The sequence below is a fragment of the Camelus bactrianus genome, chromosome 1, assembly GCF_048773025.1.
Source record: "Camelus bactrianus isolate YW-2024 breed Bactrian camel chromosome 1, ASM4877302v1, whole genome shotgun sequence".
Taxonomy (NCBI): domain Eukaryota; kingdom Metazoa; phylum Chordata; class Mammalia; order Artiodactyla; family Camelidae; genus Camelus; species Camelus bactrianus.
The window spans coordinates 11,832,281-11,850,493 of NC_133539.1; the positions used below are offsets into that span (position 1 = coordinate 11,832,281).

General features: G+C 43.3%; 1 protein-coding gene across 5 annotated transcripts in view; it reads left to right on the forward strand.

The window, feature by feature from the left end:
- TIAM1 (TIAM Rac1 associated GEF 1) overlaps window positions 1-18,213 on the forward strand; it is a 244,681-nt gene that overhangs the window by 92,298 nt on the left and 134,170 nt on the right. For 3 of the 5 annotated variants that reach the window (XM_074360728.1, XM_045517841.2, XM_010956596.3), the window contains one exon: window positions 14,525-14,702. In XM_074360728.1, the coding sequence (XP_074216829.1) occupies window positions 14,649-14,702 (54 nt within the window). In that variant the 5' untranslated portion in view covers window positions 14,525-14,648. Of the gene's footprint in view, window positions 1-558; window positions 640-8,916; window positions 8,933-14,524; window positions 14,703-18,213 lie in introns of those variants that run through there. The other 2 variants (XM_074360724.1, XM_074360717.1) reach the window with 2 other exon arrangements.

Below are 18,213 nucleotides of genomic sequence, written 5' to 3' on the forward strand. Positions count from 1 at the left end.
CTTTTCTAAGTGTTTTTCAGTATTCTGATTATAGATTAAATGATTCCAAAATGATCATCATATTTTTTCCTGAGTAATCATAGCACTTGTTTTTAAAAAATCATAGTCAAATTTAACTGCCATCTTGTCCTGTGCTGTATATTCTTATAATCTAAATACATTTTTTTTTTAACTTTTGACCTGTTAAGGTCATATATTTCATTGTAAAAAGTATTAGCTTATCGGCCCACTCTTGGCAAAAACGTTTTCGTTAAACTGTACCTTTCATTTTTCATAGTGTTTTCAGAGCCCATCATAGACACCTAGCTGCTCTTGGGTCTTATACTGCGTTTTGGGGTCCTTGTCTGACCTTACCATCACCCTCCCCCGCCCCCTGCTCCAAGGTCCTTAAGACCCTTTAAAGAGCCTTGAGCCTTCCCCATCTCAGCCTCCCTGTGGAATCTTGGACTGAGCCATGCAGAGAAGGTGCTCAGCACAGACTGAAGTTGAATCGGGTTGAGCTGAATTGAGATTGAGGTCTGGAGGCAATAATTGGAGGGATTTTTTCTTTTTTTTTAGATGAAAATCAGCATCAGGATCTTATTTACCTTCATGGAGAACCACACTGCGCTGGTACAGCACAGATGGCAGCCTGTTCCTGTGAGTGTGGGGACGGAGTGAGAGGAACAGAACGAAACAGGTGGCTCCAGAGCTGGCACCCCGGTGCCGACAGGAGTCCAGGCCGCGCGCAGTCCCAGCGTCCTCGTGCCTGCGCGTGTGAGCCGTTGGCAGGACTAGAAGGCGGATGTTATTTTGATCCCGGAGTTCTATTTAGTGAATACACTTGATTAATCCCCTTCTTTCTTCTCACGGATGCCGTTTTGAATGGAAAATCACTACTGGAAAAACAAACCCCTGCATCCATGATGTACCCAGTACCCCCCCCCCCCCGCCCCCATTATATACCACACCCATCATTGGGCTCCTTTCTCTGCAGAGCCCAGCGTTTTGAAAGTGCTTACTCGGAGCTGAATTTTACTAAGGAGGAATCAGAAGCCATTGAGAAGCTAAGTGATCTGCCCAAGTTAACAAGCTTTCCTGTTGCTCCCGGAGGGATACCCATTGCCTACCTACTGGGCATGTTCTTTGGTTTGGTCCCTGAGAATTCAAGCTCCCTGCCCTGTAGAGAAGCAGAATTAGCACTCCTAAGCCAAGTGTCTCAGCTTGTTTTCTGTCAAAGGTGAATATTTTCAGAAAGGGGCACACTTAGGGCTTAGGAGGGCTGCGGTGACCCCTGAACCTCCCGAGGGTTGGTTTGGTTTGGTTTAAGTGTGGACTTGTCAGTTCCCACTAGCTGGGAGGAATTGCATTCCCAAAGTGCTTCATTAGTCATGAGCAGGGTGCAGGAGGGTGTCGAACAATCACTCTGACCCTGCCCCTCGATCGCTGGGCTTTCAAGCTCAATGTTAAGCCCAGCTGCAACAGAATTGAAGGCTTGCTGGGGACACCCCCCACCCCCAACCTGCTGTGTGCTTGAAGTCTTGGCTCAGAGGTGGGAGAGGGTGGTAATTTCAGATCCAAGGCTAGAGCAGAAATGTCGCTGCAGGGAAGCTTCTGTACCTAGGATACGTCATTTGTGTATGTGTGTGAGGGCTGGGGGAGGATTCAGGCGGGGGCTTGTGTACTTGTGTTTTCCAATCTGCAAATATGTTTTTTTTTTTAAGTTGAAGTATAGTCAGTTACAATGTGTCAATTTCTGGTGTACAGCATCATGTCCCAGTCATACATATATATACATATATTTGTTTTCATATTCTTTTTCATTAAAGGTTATTACAAGATATTGAATATAGTTCCCTGTGCTATACAGAAGAAATTTGTTTTTTATCTATTTTTATATATAGTAGTAAAGAAGAAAAATGAAGACACTAATGAACTCATCTATAAAACAGAAACAGACTCAAAGACATAGTAAACAATCTTATGATTACCCAGGGAAAGGGGATGAGAAGGGATAAATTTGGGAGTTCGAGGTTTGCAGATATGTTTTGATACTTTTCCATATTGAAGTAAAAGAGAGCCACCACTCTTGGTGATGTTGGCTTCTAGGAGACATGAGCTTGGAGAAATGCAGTTGTCTAGAAATACAGGGCACAAGGAACATCATGAAAGTCAGGCCATTGGTCTCAGTGACCCCTTCATGCCCTGAATCCTGGGATAAGTGTTACCAGGAACACCCCAAGTAGACCTTCTTTTCAGAGCTCAAATCAGGTGGACTTGTGGGCTGGTAGTCAGCCTAGAACACCTGCTCGGTATTCTGTTGTAGATGTTCTGTGTGGAAATGCATTTTATTCTTTTTGTTCCTTTGGCTGGTTGATATTGATACCATTACTAGGTCCTGGAGAAAAAGTCTACTGGGACATGTGATGGTTAATTTTATATGTTAACTTGGCCAGACTGTGATGCCCAGTAAGTTGGCTAAACACCCATCTAGATGTTGCTGTGAGGTGTTTTTTAGATGTGATTAGCATTTATATCAGACAGTGAGTAAAGCAGATTACTCTCCTCACCCAGTCACTTGAAGGCCTTGAAAGGAGACTGAGGTCCTCTAGAAGGAAGTGATTCCACGCTAGAGGCCTTTGGACTCAAGACAGCAGCATCAGCTCTTTCCCGGGTCTCCAGTCTGCTGGTTTGCCCTGCAGATGGTGGCTTTGCCAGGCCCTACAATCTTATGAGCCAATTTCTTGAAATACTTATCCATCCATCCATCCATCCATCCATCCATCTGTCCATCCATGCATCTGTCCATGCATGTCCTGCTGTTGGTTTAGTTTCTTTGGAGAACCTTGACTAATACAGGGGCCATGTGCCATGGAAACTGATAAAAAGTCATGAGCTATGTATGGTCCCTTCCTTCATGGAACTTGTGATCCTACCAGAGGAGATACAAGTATTCAAATAAGTGGTAGCTGTGGGGATTCAGAAGGGAGTTGTGATGAAGAATATCTTGGAAGAAAAGACCTTTGCAATTTTTTTCAATAAAACTCTACAACATAAAAAGAGAATTAATTTCTAACCAGTCCATGTGCCATTTTATTTTGAGGGGGAAGGTGCGTATTTCATCTTAGAAAATCATACACATTTAAAATTTAATTTCCTTGTCAACTGCCCCAACACCCTTGCTCTCCCTAATCTCCTGAGTAAATCTTTGAGTAAAACTGATTTTTCAGAAGGACGTTGCTTTAGTCCTGTGACTCTGGTCTCTGCTGGATATGCCACGGCTGTTTGTATGTCATTTAGTGGTGCAGGGATTGAAGTTGTGACATTTTTGAAGGACACTGAATGCATCTTGAATGTGCATTAGTTTGGGTTTGCAGTGATGTATGCATTGAGTGGTTTGGGCAGAAAATTGAGAGATATTAGTGATGGGGATTAAAGGCAAAGAGACTTGGATTAAAAGGGTAAGAATAGAGGGACAGGATAGATACAGAAGATTCTTCAGGGACCTGGGAGAAAGGATAGGGGAAGAAGGGGAAGACACAAGGAAGGAAATTAACATTCGCGAAGCCCTAACTAAATGCCAAGGAAGAGTATCTTCACACGTTGTCTTGTTTGGTCTCCAGCACAAACCTACAAGGTAGATTATTTTTACTGTTGGAGAAGGTGGTCCACAGGGATGTTAAGTAACTCGCTCAAGTTCACAGGGACATTAAATGGCAGACAAAGGCTAGCTCTGACTGAATCTAAACTCTGTTACATTTATAAATCTTGCTTCCTTCTGGGAGAGATCATAATGTAGAAAGTTTTGACCCTAAATGGGGTGTCAGAGTTGAGCTATCAACAGCATAGCCCTACAGAGGTGTCCAGAGAAGGAGAGAAAGAGGGATTTGTGCTGAAGACTGAGACTTAGGTGATGACAGTGTGGAAGGAAGTAAATACATTTGTTAAAGAGAAAAGTACTCCATGTGGAGAGTTAGGTAGAAGACTGTGGACAGAAACGACTGTTGGGCTGAGAGGTGTATCTGTGAAGTCTAAGGGCGTGGAATCCAAGGGAAGGGAGCATTATTCTGGAGGGAGGCAGAGCAGCAGAGTCAGATGCTGATCGGAGGTCTTGGCCACAGGAGGGCTCCTTTTGACACCAGTTTACCAGTGGGTTTCTGGATTGGAAGCTGGCGAGAAAGAGAGAGAGGATTTCTTCCAGAAGATGATACATTTTCTTCCCACCTACGAGGATCAAAATTTTATTTCAAAAATATTTCTCCGACATTTATGTTTATTAAAAATCAGCATAAACAAAACCTGTGCAAAAAATATCCCAAATCACATATCATCGAAAATATTTTTTAAGATTTTTCTTTACATGTTGTTGTTAGCCTTTATTCTTCCAGGCTGTATAAACTGAAACTTCTTGACTTCTCGTCCTGGTGGGTCTGAGATTACACACACTGATAGTTGGAAAGGTATTTTTGCTTACTGCATCTTGGCCAATCCTTGTGTTGCCTGGCAGTGGCTAGGGATGAGGAAGTTGCAAAAATGAGCCCTTCCTTTTTTATATCATTTTCTTTTTCTATACGACATTGCTTCATTAACTACTGGTGAAGGGATATTGATTGCTGTCTTGATTGCAAAAACACAATTTAGTGGCTCCTAGTGAGAGCTAATGCTATCAGTAGATAATTTCAAGCAGCCTAAAGTTTTCAGCATGTGTCTACTGACCTGGTCTTCTGAGTGGTGGTATTAATCCCTTCTTGAAGATTCTGGGAGATTTTGACATTGCTATGATGTTGCTTTACAATGAGGCTGAGATGTAGGTAAAGTTAATGAGGCATTCCTATGAGTTTTCCACTCACTGTCTTTCCCGATTTTTTCTTAGTTTCCAGATCGGCTTTTTATGTCCTAGAACAGTGGTCTTCAATACTGGATATACGTGCAACATAATGTCCTTAGGGTGTGGGAAGGAAAGTTAAGAATTTATATTTCTCTCTACATTGTACGTTTCAATTTCTGTGTATTTCTGTTCATTTCAAATAAATTATGCACATTCTAAATACCCACATATATTGAAAATATGCATAATTTATTTGAACAATAGCCCATGTATGTAACTTGTACGTTACTTAAATTCATTCTGGTTTGGGTGGGCGTGCTTGGAACTATTTTATCGAGTGGGGAGCCCCATAAAGCCATTTGCACACTCGTGCCCTGGACAGGAGTGTGCTCATTCACTGTGGGAAGAAGGCAGGGCCTGGTGTCTGTCTCACTCGCCTTGTGTGTGGTCTCACCGATATTACTTGGCAATGAATGTCAAGCTTTTTAAGCTGGTTGCTGTCATACAAGGAACAGATTTGCTTTGTGATTTTGTGTATCGGTTTTTCTGCGCGGGGACTTTGATGTATCACTGTTTCAGAAATGTTCCCATGGCTTCCCAGGAACCGTCTTTATGTTGAAAGAGGCTGGTTATCCTTTTATGACTTCAGGGAGGGGTGTATGTGCTTTGTTTGATTTTTTTTTTCTTCTGCTTTTAAAAGTCCAGTGTGCAATGACTTTGGGTGCTTTTTATTTCTCTCCAACTTTGTTATTTGGCTGGGATGGGGATGAGTGTTAGGTTGTTACTCAGCCAAAAAGATTTTAAAGTAAGAACTGGTTTTCTATCTTGCATTTCTGGGATTCGTCTCAATGGAACTTTCTGCCTCAATCGAACCACCCACTTACTGTAAAACGAATCCCCTCAGAGAGAATCTCATGGTGGTTCTTATTCTGATACTTACGGATATTGAGTTACCAAGTTAAAGACACGTGGAGTTCTTTTCAAGTACAAGGAGCACAGAAACTTCTGGACCATCAGTCTCCTAATTTTAAAGAGAATAGATGGCCAGAAATGTCGGATTGAGTCCTTGTGGTCCCATAGTCCATGTCTTTGCTGCATCTCTGTGTCCCCATGGCCACGTGCCCCACTCCCAGCCACCCCTGTCCCGGTCACTCACAGAGCATAACTAACTCAGCGCATCGCCTGAGATCTCCCTGGTGTGCCCGGCTGTCAGCTTATCGTTTCACCCACTCACGTACGGAAAGGTGAAGTGATTGTCCTTAAACGCTACATTTCTTTGAAGTGGTATCAAGCACACTTATTTCTACTTTCCGGGTGCATTCCACTGTGATCTGTGCAGCTGTGCAACATCAGCCTTGCCGTCCGTGGTCTTGTTTAAATTATTAACCCAGCCTCAAGGCGTGAGTTAGGAGCAGAGTGGCTGTTCCTGTGGCCCTAGGGAGCTTTGGGGGCTGAACTCTAATCTGATTTACCTTTTAACTTTGTGGCACCAAACCTGAGGCATCGTGCTTTTATTTTTGGGTTAAATTGTGGATGCTGTTCAATCCATTTGTTATTCCAGGTATTGGCTTAGTCAATAAAAGTGTAGCTGAGATAGTGTTTTCAACTTGTGGCTCTCACAAGTTATCAGATGCGCGCGCGCGTGTGTATTTAAAGTTCTTTGATTATACAATGGAATTGGCCAATATTTGTGTCTCCATTTTGATATTCTTCTTGATCTAAGCATTTTGTGAGGATGTTTCCTTCCTTCCTTCCTTCCTTCCTTCCTTCCTTCCTTCCTTCCTTCCTTCCTTCCTTCCTTCCTTCCTTCCTCCTTCCTTCCCTCCCTCCCTCCCTCCTTTCCTGAGATACTGTGTTCCAACTTTGGTTCTTTTGTGCTGAGGCCTTGTGTTAAATGGACACCAGATTTCCAGTAAGATCGCTGCTGGTGAATTTTGGCCCCTCAAACATACAACTTTTGAATTGGATGCCCCCTCTGAACTCACAAGTGGCAGGTGTTATTGTCACTGTCTGTTTTGTCAGTTACTCAGCTAGAAATGTCAGAGGCGTTTCTCCCCCTCTTTTTCTCCTTCCCTCCTCATTTCTCACAGGCATTCAGGTGGCTGTCAAGTCCTGGTGACTTTGCCTTTCTTATTGTTCCAAGGCTCTTACTGTCCAAGTTAAGGCCACCTTATCTCCTCCAGGCGCTGCCTGATGGGTTGGTTGCAAAAAGCTTCCACCTCCTCTCTCACGTTACGCAGGGGCGAGGGCTGGGGTGGATGGAGACCATGTCTGTTGATGTAACGCCCTTAATCCAGTACCGTCCAGTTTCTCTGTGTGGTGTCTGTAATCCCAGCCCATCTTTCACCTCCAGCTCCTTTCCAAGCCTGCACTTCTCCACAACGTTGGACTAGTGCTTTCATTCCTCAGAACCTTTGTTCTTTTCTTGGAATGTTCTTTTTTTTTTCTCCCTGCAAACACCTTCCTATCCCTGTTCACTTCCTCCCATCCCTACAAGCCCAGCCACATTCTGTGAGCCCTTCAGGACTAGGTTTGACTGATCGCTTCCCCTGGCAGAACGGTTCTGTTTCTTCCCATTGTTCATGATTGAGAATGCCAGGTTAGCCTTTCAGCCTTATCTCATTGTGGATATGTGACCACAGTTTTCTCAGATTACCAGCATCATGAGAAAACGGTCTACTTCCTCATCCCATACCTAAACTAGATTCCCAATAAATGTTGGTTGAATTGCACTGACTAGATAACAATCAGGAAAGTTCTATGTAGACATTCTGCTTTACCCAAGTCACTCACAAGCAATTTTTAGAGAGCGATAACTATTTAAAAATCTATTTCTATATATTCTGTTTTTTATTACATGCTAACAACTATAAGACACACCACTTTTTTATGTACCACTAAGCAAGAGGGAAAATGGTGCCAACGAAACCACACTCCACCACGGTGCTTGTAAGACATACTAATTTCAAAGATGTTCAACATGAAAAATGTGTTTCTTAGAGCCAATAAAAATAAAGAATTGTGTTTTACCATGAAGAGCTGGTAGTCTTAAATGTATAACCCAAAACAATTTGAATCGATTTGCAAATACAAAGTTGAGGTCGTTTTAAAAGATTTTTTTCATTTTAAAATGAGGAGAGAGTAAAAGGAGCATTTTTCAGCACCCAGAGGTTGGCTGGGGAAGCACTGTTCTGTCACTGTTTTATGACTGTGCCTCAGTCTCTTCTCTTTGAGAAGATGAGGCCTTAGACGTAAAGAATCACCCCATTTTGAAAATCCTTGGGAGGAAGTTCTTTAAAATTTTTGTAAAAATTATTTTATTTGACTTTAATGTGGAAGATTCTTTGTTGCCCTGAAATTTGATTAACATCCTATCTTCCTACCTAAGCACATACCAAGACCGAGGTCCCTAATGTCTTGCGAGCAGTGGTCTTAGCCGGGGCCCTGTTACAGCTTCGCCTTTTGTGTAGGGCAGCTGTGGTTTTCAGCCATCATGCTTGCTCATTGACTTCTGGTTATTCAGTTAAGTTGCTGATCAGATATTCACACGTCTGTACAAGCTTAACATCTCTAGCTTCTCTTCCTTCCTCTCCATTCTTAGTATCTGGATTGCCCAATTCTCTCTTTAACCGTTTCCTTCTAGAGACTTTCGCCATCCTGTACACACCTTCTGCAAGTACCAGAGCGGCAGGAACAGAACAAAGGAGGAAGTGGCAGGTCCCCAGGGGAGGTCATTATTTCTGATGGCCCTTCAGCCTCAGAGCGTGAGGGACCCGTAGAGTGGATTTGGTGCGCCCCAGCCTGCTGGCCTCTCCAGAGGGGCTTGTGACTGCTCCTCTGTCCTCTGACGAAGGCAGCCCCAGACCTCGTCGCTGGCAGGCAGAGCTGCCACACCGGCCACCTGCACGGATGGCCTCACCCCAGGGAGCTCTTCCCAGATTCACAGGTGGCCTCCCACTGTTTGTGGGAAAGGCAGCTCCGGGCCAGGGAGCGGTGTCTTGTGTGGTGGTGAGGGAAAGAAGTCGCCGGGGTGACCAAGTCCTGCTCTGTTTCCTGATGAAGAACGGGGACTCCTTGACATCCTGACTGTGTTTTGGGCTGGAAGACTTCCCTCTCGGCTGCACGGTGAGAGAGCAGGTGAAGGGGGAGGCCAGGTGTCGGGGTTGCAGACCGTCATGGAGATTGCAGGTGTGGTTACATACTTGCAGGTCACTTGGGCGAGCCTGGAGAAGGTCTTGGAGGCGGGAGGCAGCTCCTGAGTGTGAGGGGCCCTTTTCTTGACAGCTTACCGAAGGCCAAGGCCATGTCCTTCAGCATGGAGACGCCCCTGTCTCCATTCAAGGCTCAACCTCAGACTTGGAAAGCCGGGGGGAATTAAAACCAAATTCCCTTCCTTGAGTTCAGTCGTGGACAGTGAGAGAGCGGCTGCCCCACCCACTGTGCGTGGTGTCTCAGGAGGCGAGGCTCCTCCTGTGCCCGGTGAGGGGAGGGGAGTCCCATCTGCCGAAGGGAAGAGGCTGGGTGGCTCCATTCTGGTAAGACGCTGTTCGGTAACATGACTTAATGTGGACATCTCTTCTAAACTAATGCACTGATAGATTTTCTGGAGGATTCTTCTGAAGTACAGTTTGAAGACTAGACACACTCTTATGTTGCACGGGGGCTAAGGAAGCAGTTTCACCGGAGTGCCATCCCCTCCCCCGTCCTCTGCGTGCGCCTCCATAACCCAGTTCTCTCACTGGGAACCCGCGTTAAGCCACAACGTGGTGAAGTCATGAAGGACAGACTTCAGCATCAGACGTAGTCGGCTCCATTCCATTTTCTTTTGGAATCTAATGTTCCATTCTCTCTTACAATGACTCAGACTTGAACTTGAGAATTTAGGAGCCAGGAGCCCGGAGTTGAGCACTCACGCCGTGTGGTCACTCATCTTGGAATGCTGGGTGGAATTCTCAAGTGTTCAGTAGCTTCGTGGCTTCTTAGGAGGAATGATGCTGCTTAGAATTTTGAAACACTACGTGATTCTCATGGTCTGTTCTGAAAAAAAACCCCTACTAAATCCATTTCAGCACATTGGGGCTTCGTTGGAGCCCTTGTAGAGCCAGGCTGTGGGGGTGTTTGGGAGACCTGACGGCCAGCTGTGTAATGCAGCCCTTTGGGGCTGGTGGCTTCCAAACTCCCTTGGATGAAGCTGAGAGGGAGCTTTGTAGCGGGTGATGCAATGTTGGAGTTGTGCGCTTTGGTGTTTGCCAGTGTCCGAGTGTGGTTTCAGGACAATAAATACGAAGAACCTTGGGAAACTTAAAGAGTAGTATTTTGGCCTAAAGCCACTAACATGATGCCAGCCAGTTAGTAAGCATCCCAGAATGGTAGATCTCCCTGAGTTGGGGGTGGAACACGTCACTTCACTCTGAAGTGCACTGACTTGGCGCCTACGAAACACAGTACTGTCTGTCCCAGCTGAACCTGTTGGCTAAGTATTGCCAAAGATTCACTGTTCTAAAATTAAAGTTATCATTTTAGTAGAAATTTCTCAACTTATTTTGCTGGCTCAAAAATATCGATTCCATGAGCATGTTTCCCCCCTTAGTTACCTCAGGATGCATTTGGATATGCTAAGAAGTTGCATTGCTCAAAAGTAGGGCAGCCTTTGGATACGGGAACTTTTAGGAATTTTATTTGGCTGATTTGGGTGTCTATTTTTACTGGCCTTAAAAACACAGTTGGGTGAAAGCCATTTCATCCGTGTTTTGTGGAGTAGGACTTTGGAAGCCCTGGAACACTCATCCATCTGTGTGGAGGGCTCTGTTTTTCACGGAGCATCCTGGTCCTGCCCCGGAACCTCGGTGGTCCTGTGGTTCACCTGCGGGGGCGGGTGAGCACCTCTTCTCTGTGCAGGGGCCCTTGTCACAGTCTGCTTTTACACAAACCAGACAAGCTCACTCCTGGTGGAACCGTTCCTTTGTGCCAGATAAGGTATTGTGACCCAGCTACACTTGGGCACTGAGCCAGAGAGCTCCCTCTTACCCAAGCTCACCAACCCCCCAACCAAGTGGTGACCCAGCACTCTGTGGAGAGCAAACAAATATGAAGGGAGATTTTCCTGGAGGGTATGCAGCCTCTCTGTTCTTCAGCAGAATCGTACCACCTCAGACCTTCTGTCCCCAAGTTGTGATTTTTAAAAAATAAATGATCGAGGCAAGAAACATCCATGTGAAATTTGTCACTGAGCCCATGTGAAAGGATGTGGTCACAACATTGCTCACTGCATCACAGTGGCCTCAAAGGACCACTAGTGGAAGTTCCTATCTGATCGTAGTACCGAGGACATTTGTCCTTCTGAGCAATGGATTAAGACATTTGAATTTTACAGCTGCTCCAGTTCCCTTATTTGAATTGGCTGTTACAAAAGCTTACTGTCAAACTGAGCCAGCTGGGCAGATTGACAGGCTCTGTATTGTTGCTCCGCCTTCACTTTGTCTTAACCTTTGGGTTCCTTTTATTTTTCCAATAATAATTACTTCTATTCTATTTTAGATTGTGTGTCTTTGGAAACCACTCCCGTGTCCTTTCTTGAATAAAACAATGGTTAAAAACATAAATAAAGAAAATGACTGAAGAATTTTCTTTAACCTTAATTTCTGAACCATTTACAAATTTCCAATGTCCTAGATTCTCCCATGCATCCATCGACCCATCCATCCATCCTTCCATGCAATGCTGATTTTTGGACTAAGTGTGAATACTAAAATCTAAATTCTGTTGGTGTTCATTGCGTATAGAAAATGTTTAGGGTTTCTGACTTGTTCAGGATTTTGATCTAACGCTACTACTACTCTCACCCTGCCCCCTTTAAAGTTCAGGGTAAGGGAACTTTTCTGATTCTCATTAATTCACTAATTATGAAACACTTTTGGGCACTAAATTATGATGAACAGAATGGACGTGCTTCTGTCGTCTTGTATGGTTTATATTGTTTCGTGTTGATTTTACAACTTCCGTCTTCTGACAGCCTTTCAGGTAGGTGTGAAGTCGAGTAGATAGTATCACATCTTTATTTTTTCTAAGTTTCAGAATGGGTAGCTTACGTCTCTGTACACTTTGATTACTTGAACTTTCAAGCACTTAAAAGTGACAGGATTCCCGTTGTGAATGTTTTTTGAAGGTGAAAAAGAAAGTTCTGGTGTGGCAGGCTTTTCAGGAAGAGCCATGGATTAGCTGCTGTGGACACAGTATTTCTGACAGTTGTTATGTTTTCATTTGGCATCAGACTGTCGGGTTGGAGTGACGGGATTTCTGGGTTCTGTCTATTTTTGAGGTATTTGAAGTCTGGGACTAGTTGTAGTAATTCCTTCCCCAATGCCCGCAGCACACACGCTTCCCTGTGAGAACTGGTTATTTGACATCTGATGCAGAAATTGACTATATGAGCTGAGATGAATCAGAGTGAGACTGAAAAACTTGGCACATTTTTCATTCATTTCACCCGGGGTCATCTTAATGTGATACACGCAGCCCAACTGGTCCTGCCAGATTTCGTCAGCATGGTTTGTGTGTGTGCGTGAGCTGTGGCAGACTGGCTCGATCACATCTTCCAGGTGGATTAATTAATCGCCTATTGGTGTTCCACGATTCATTTAAGGTGACCAGTTTCATCCAACTTAGAACATAGACCCAGTTTCAGTGGGTACCATGTTTTAAAGAAGCTCCCATTAACAGTGGCCTTTCTGGAGCATGTGCCTTATGGTTTACAAATGTTGAATAATAATGGAAATAATTGCTAGACTTTAATTGAGAAGTGACCAAGGTGTAGGCATGAAGCTAAGCATGTAACATAGATGGTCTCATTTCATGCTCATATCAACCGAATGGTTTAGGAATTCTTATCTCCTAGGGGTACAGTGGTATTCAGAGTTTGCCTCAAATCATCCTGCAGATAAGTGGCAAAGATGAGATTTGACCTGGTTACGTGCAGTGGGACTCCAGGCTCGAACTCCCAACACCGAGTTTGGTGCTTAGCTGCCTCCCGTTGAAACTGAAGTCTTTGCAGCTCTTGAAGAAACCCTGGAGTCCTGGTGGTTCTTGGGTTGCCATGACATCTGCTCACAAGTCCGTGGTGGAGTTAACCCACCCTCTATGAGCGCTTGATGCATGGAGAGTACTTGACGGCACGTTGCAACCGTAGGGTATTTGCTGATTGCAAAAGAAGTGTGGGTCTCCATCATGGGTCAGTTCCATAGGCAGGGTCACAGATAAAAAAAATTTTTCCGCCAAAATCAGAAAAAAATTATACCAAATAGACTGGATTTTGTTTTCCTGCATGTTTTATAAATAATGCCCTGTAACTTTCACCTCCGTCCCCATATAGTTTCTCTGCTCAGGGATTAGAAGAATATAATAGAGGAAACTTTTAATTCTGGTAGATAGAAGATGTACTGTTTTTTTAAGTATAAAAAATGCATTATCAGCCTCCGTTGTGCAGGTGGAGGGCAGCCGCCTGCAGGACCGGATTGCCAGCAAGAATCCGGCCTTGCAAATTATTGGCAGCTGGCATGGTAATGAGTCCATTTCAATATAAATGGGCTGTTGCTTATTAATTTCTGCCAGTTCCTAAGCAATTCAGGGACTGCTTTGGAAATTTGAAAATCTGCAGAGAGCAGCTTAAGGAGGATGTCTGGGAAAAGAGAGGGATCGGGGTAGCAGTGGGGGAATAATGGAAAGGACACGTATTGGAGGATAGTCATGGGGTATTGCTGAGAACTCGTGCTCCTCCCCTGGCCAGCCTGAGTCACCAAGTTCACAGTTAAAGGGCACGTTTTCCAAGACAGGGAGAAGTGTAACTTGGCTTATTGTGCTGTTCCCTCTGGATGTATATATTCATTTATTTACCGCCCTGATGTGGTCGCCTTCCACAACATAGGCAGTTTTCTCCGTGGTCCTGCTCAAAGTGCTTGTCATCCTGGGTTCCCACCCTGCTGAGCCGACCAGCTCTAGGGGGCAGCCGTGGGCAGCGCACAGAGGGATGACCAGCAGGAGAGGAGGGAGGGACAGCCACCCCAAGGAAGCCTCAGGTCTCTCTCCTTTCTGCTATCTCACCTTAGAAGGCAGCCGTAAAAAAAAAAAAAAAGAGAGAGAGAGAGAGACCATTAATAGTTCTTGTCCGGGGAGCTGTCCTTGTCAATTTATTTTCCGTGTTAAATAACAGTCTGGATGTTTTACCTGCATTCTTTCCTAGGCTCATTCTGCAAGAGTTTCCTCTTATTTTACAAATGTGTATGTGATGACAAGGTCTGTGTATTTGATTTGGGCTCTTGTTTCACTGTCTTTTAGAATTTTCTTCAACTTCTGTGATAAAGAGAATAGCCGAGGCTCCCTTGTTTCCTTTCATTCATCTCCGTTTGTTGAGACTTGGTAAAGATTAAGACGGAACCATGACATCATGCCACAGTAACCGGTTTCTGTTTTCCAATAACTTCATCTATAGAGATAGGTTAAAATGATAAAATAACTTGCCATAAATGTAAATATGTTTTTATTGATATATTTTATTATGCCTGTCATTTTATACCTATAGCTAAATGCTACATTGTTTGATTTGGGGTGTGATATTACACACAAAATGGATGTTGGAGAACTGATGAAAATGGGCTTGACAGAAGAAATCCTATTTCCTGGGTTCTGGCTGACCATTTTTTTCTCCTTTTCTGTCCTCTCCAGATTTCTGGTGCATTTTTATAGACTCAGATGAGACTGTGAACGCCATGCCGAGGGGCAGGTGCTGACGCGTTTCCCAGCCCGGGTCACTGTTCATCCTGACACCCTTTCCAATCTCAGTATCTAAATGCCACAGTGCTCTTGGGGCAAGTTGGGCTGGGAACCATTGTTGCCTTGTAAGGTAAGTTGCGTATGTGTATCTGAGCCTGTATGTATCCCCTTGAATTAATGGTATTGCTTCAGAGATGATGAGACAGATACATTTTAGTATAATTGGAACTGCTGTGTTGTAGGTAGCTTGTGGGAAAAAGAATTTGGAGATACTTTTTTGGATTAAGGTTACACCCATCTAACAATTCAAAAGTGTTAGCATTAAAACAAAACAAAAAGAAAAGAAAAAGAAAAAGCAGGTACTTATCTTTCTCCCCTGTGAATTGCCCTCAGGATCTTTTAAATTTATTCCTGAGCTTTACCATCTTTATATGGGATTATGTTTGAGAAAGGCAAACCTAGCTTCAAAATCTGACTTTAAAAGGATGCTATATTTTATTTCTGGTTTGGATGATCCTTAAAAAGCAAAATAAATACAGTCAACATAATGATCCTTCTAAATCAAAGATCATCTTTTATTTGTTGCAAAACTTTCCTGTTTAGTCTCCTGTGTTAGGGGTATTTGTGTGCAACTTGGCAAAATGCTGCTCATGGGTTTGTAAAGATTTAGTGAAAAGTTTCAGAACTTTGTCTCAGTTTAATCTTAGCTCTCCAACCCCCCCCCCAACCCTGTCTTCAGGCTCAGCCTCCAGTAGGGAAAAAAACAGGCTTGAAACCAAGACCTCCCACTAGAATCTAATTTTAAATTTGCAATCTGTTGTCTTGTGATTTTTGCTTCAAATTTAACTTTGAAATAAATACATTTCATCCTTTCTCCTGCAGTTTTGGAGGTCTGTTTTCAAGTCATAGAAGGGTAATCATTATGTTTATTTTAATAAGTTTTTAAATACCTCGGAGGGGGGTGAAAAATTTTATTATTGATATTATAATCCATATGTGTCATGAAATGCCTTATGCTTGGATTTCACGATGCCCTTCCCAACAACAGAGAAACCTGGCTTTCATAGTTAACTTTTGACTTCACTATGATGTGAGTTGGGTCTTCTTGTGCCCACTAATGGGCTCTAATGTTTTATGGTTTTGAAATACCCTCGTTCTAAGGCAGTCTGAGTGATGGGCAGTCCCGCTGAGAAGAGCTGCACTAAAACTGCAGTTTATTTAGATGGCCAGTTTACTAACGAGTAAAGTGTGGTCCCTGCCACTGGTTGATTATTAGAAGATGGGAAAAGAGGGTCTACACAAAGCAAGACAAGTGTGTCAGTGTACAGGTAACTGTGCCACAGTCATAGCGAGGAGGGCCAGCGCCGGGCCAGTGGGACGGAGGGAAAGAGTGATTCCATCCAAGCCGGGTAATATTTTCTTTATCTTAGGTCTTTCTCCCCGGCCATCTGTTTTAAGTTTGGGTTTGGTGCTGTTTTGTTGTAGCTGTCAGCACAGTGCCCACATCCTCACTCTCTTCAATTACCCAGGAAACCTAGGGACTTAAAACATTTTTTTTTCTTTCCTGAAAATGAATTACAGGTTTAGTGTAGTGACTTTAGAAAACATGAAAAAACAAAGTATAATTTGGAAAATTAAAATTACCCATAATCACTCTATCTAGAATAGTAACTTTTAAAATTTTTACACAGGTCTTTATTCTCTCTCTTTTAGTGTGTATGTGTAAAAGAGAGAAAGTGAATTATTATTAATATTCTTAAATTTTGAATTTCCTCAAAGCCAGTGTCTTGAATGGGCATCTCAAACATAAGTTTTGAGAATAAGAAGAGTTTTGTTCCAGAGGTGTTTGAGCTGAGTTGTAGAATGATCTTTTTGATTATCTACTCCTGGACAGGGCAAGCCCTGGCAGGCTGACCCACAAGGCTGGGCTTTGATCATGTGAAGCTTTCCTGTTCTTCAGCTGAAGGGTGGGGCATTCTGCCGACTGTTTGGAGTACTGCTTGAAATTCTGGTCTCCTCTAGGGAATTAGACATCCTATACCATAAAAATATTTTAAACTCCATAGTCCTCAAGGTGATGAGGTTATTTCCAGTTCCCCTTTATTTTCTTTCTCTCCCCTGTTCCCCTCTGAACAATCTGTAGTTATAGGAGTTGTTGGTTTTTGTTTTTTTTTGTTTGTTTGTTTGTTTGTTTTGTTCTCTCTGCCCAGAGACTTTGACCATGGGTGTCTTTCCACTAACTGGAATGCTTTCTCATGTAGTACTGAGAAAATCTACCATCAGCATGGTTGAAAAATGCAACTTACATGTTATAGCTTGTATCATACAGGCTTTACCTTTTTAATTTGTGTTCTGTTTCTCCACTCATGTATAATAATTGATGTTTACAATGACCTTGCATAGACATTGCAAGCAGTTCAATTTTTCATTTATTTCAAGAGTGTTGACCATCACTCAGAGTGCACGGATATAATAGCTGCTTTAGAAGTCTTCATTTGATAATTCCCATGAATTATCATCTGGGTCGCCTTGGGGTGGGCATCTTTGATCGTCTTTTCCTTTGAGAGCTGGTTAGATTTTCCTGGTTCTTTGGAATGCACTGCAGACATTTTGAATATTATGTTGAGAGACTCTAGATCCTGTTGAAATCATCTGGAAAATGCTGGATTTTCTTTTTTAAAGTCTTAGCAAGCGATCAACCTGGCAGGTTCAGATTGCAAGTGGTGTTGGACATCCTGTGGGTGGTGGTTTTCAAGTCAGTTCAGTTTTCAAAGCCTTTGCTCCCCTGCTGTGGGTTTGTCCCGCACATATGGCACCTGAGGGTCAGACCAGGAGATGGGCTGTAGTTTATAGAATAATTCAGTTCTCTCTGTCTTGCTTTGGGTCCGTCCTACGCATGTGCCTGGAACTTGTGGAGATTTATACAGAGCATCAGGTGATTTGTTGCTTCCAGTTCTCTTTTCTCTGAGATCCCCCTCACTCTGGCTTGTGGGGGTCATGCTTCTTGGTCTCTCTGGCCAGAATGACAGGGTGTGTCTTGGGAGTTTTTCCTGCCTGTGCCACAGCTGCCCTGTGTGCTCTTCCTCTGTGCAAGGCTGGAAGATAAATTGGAATAAGAGAAGCAAAAACGGGGAACTCACTCTTGTTAGAATGGCTTCTTCCAGCTTTGACTCCCACCCCCGACCCACCTGCTTTTGCTTACTCTTAGGAATCCCTAGGCAGTTGCTTTTCACTTTGGTCCAGAGTTTTTATTATTTATTTGTGGGGGAAAGATCGGCCATGGTGCCTTACTCCATCTTGGCTGGCACCAGACACTAGCATTTCTGTTTTGTTCACTATTTTATTAAGACAGAAGCCCCTATATATGTTCATATATGACTGAAAAATTGTGCTGTACACCAGAATTTGACACAACATTGTAAACTGACTATAACAAACAAAAAAAGAAGACAGAAGCCCTACCGCTGGTTAATCAGCCCTACTTTCCTATTTAATCTCACTTTCGACTGTTGTTTTGTGTTTGCTTTGTATTTCCTGATAATATTATGCTGAGTAATGCCCAATGCCTGCTTAATTTTTGTTGCCTAATTTGTTGAAAAAGAAGATTAAAAAACCATTTAATTTTGAAGAATTTTCACTTT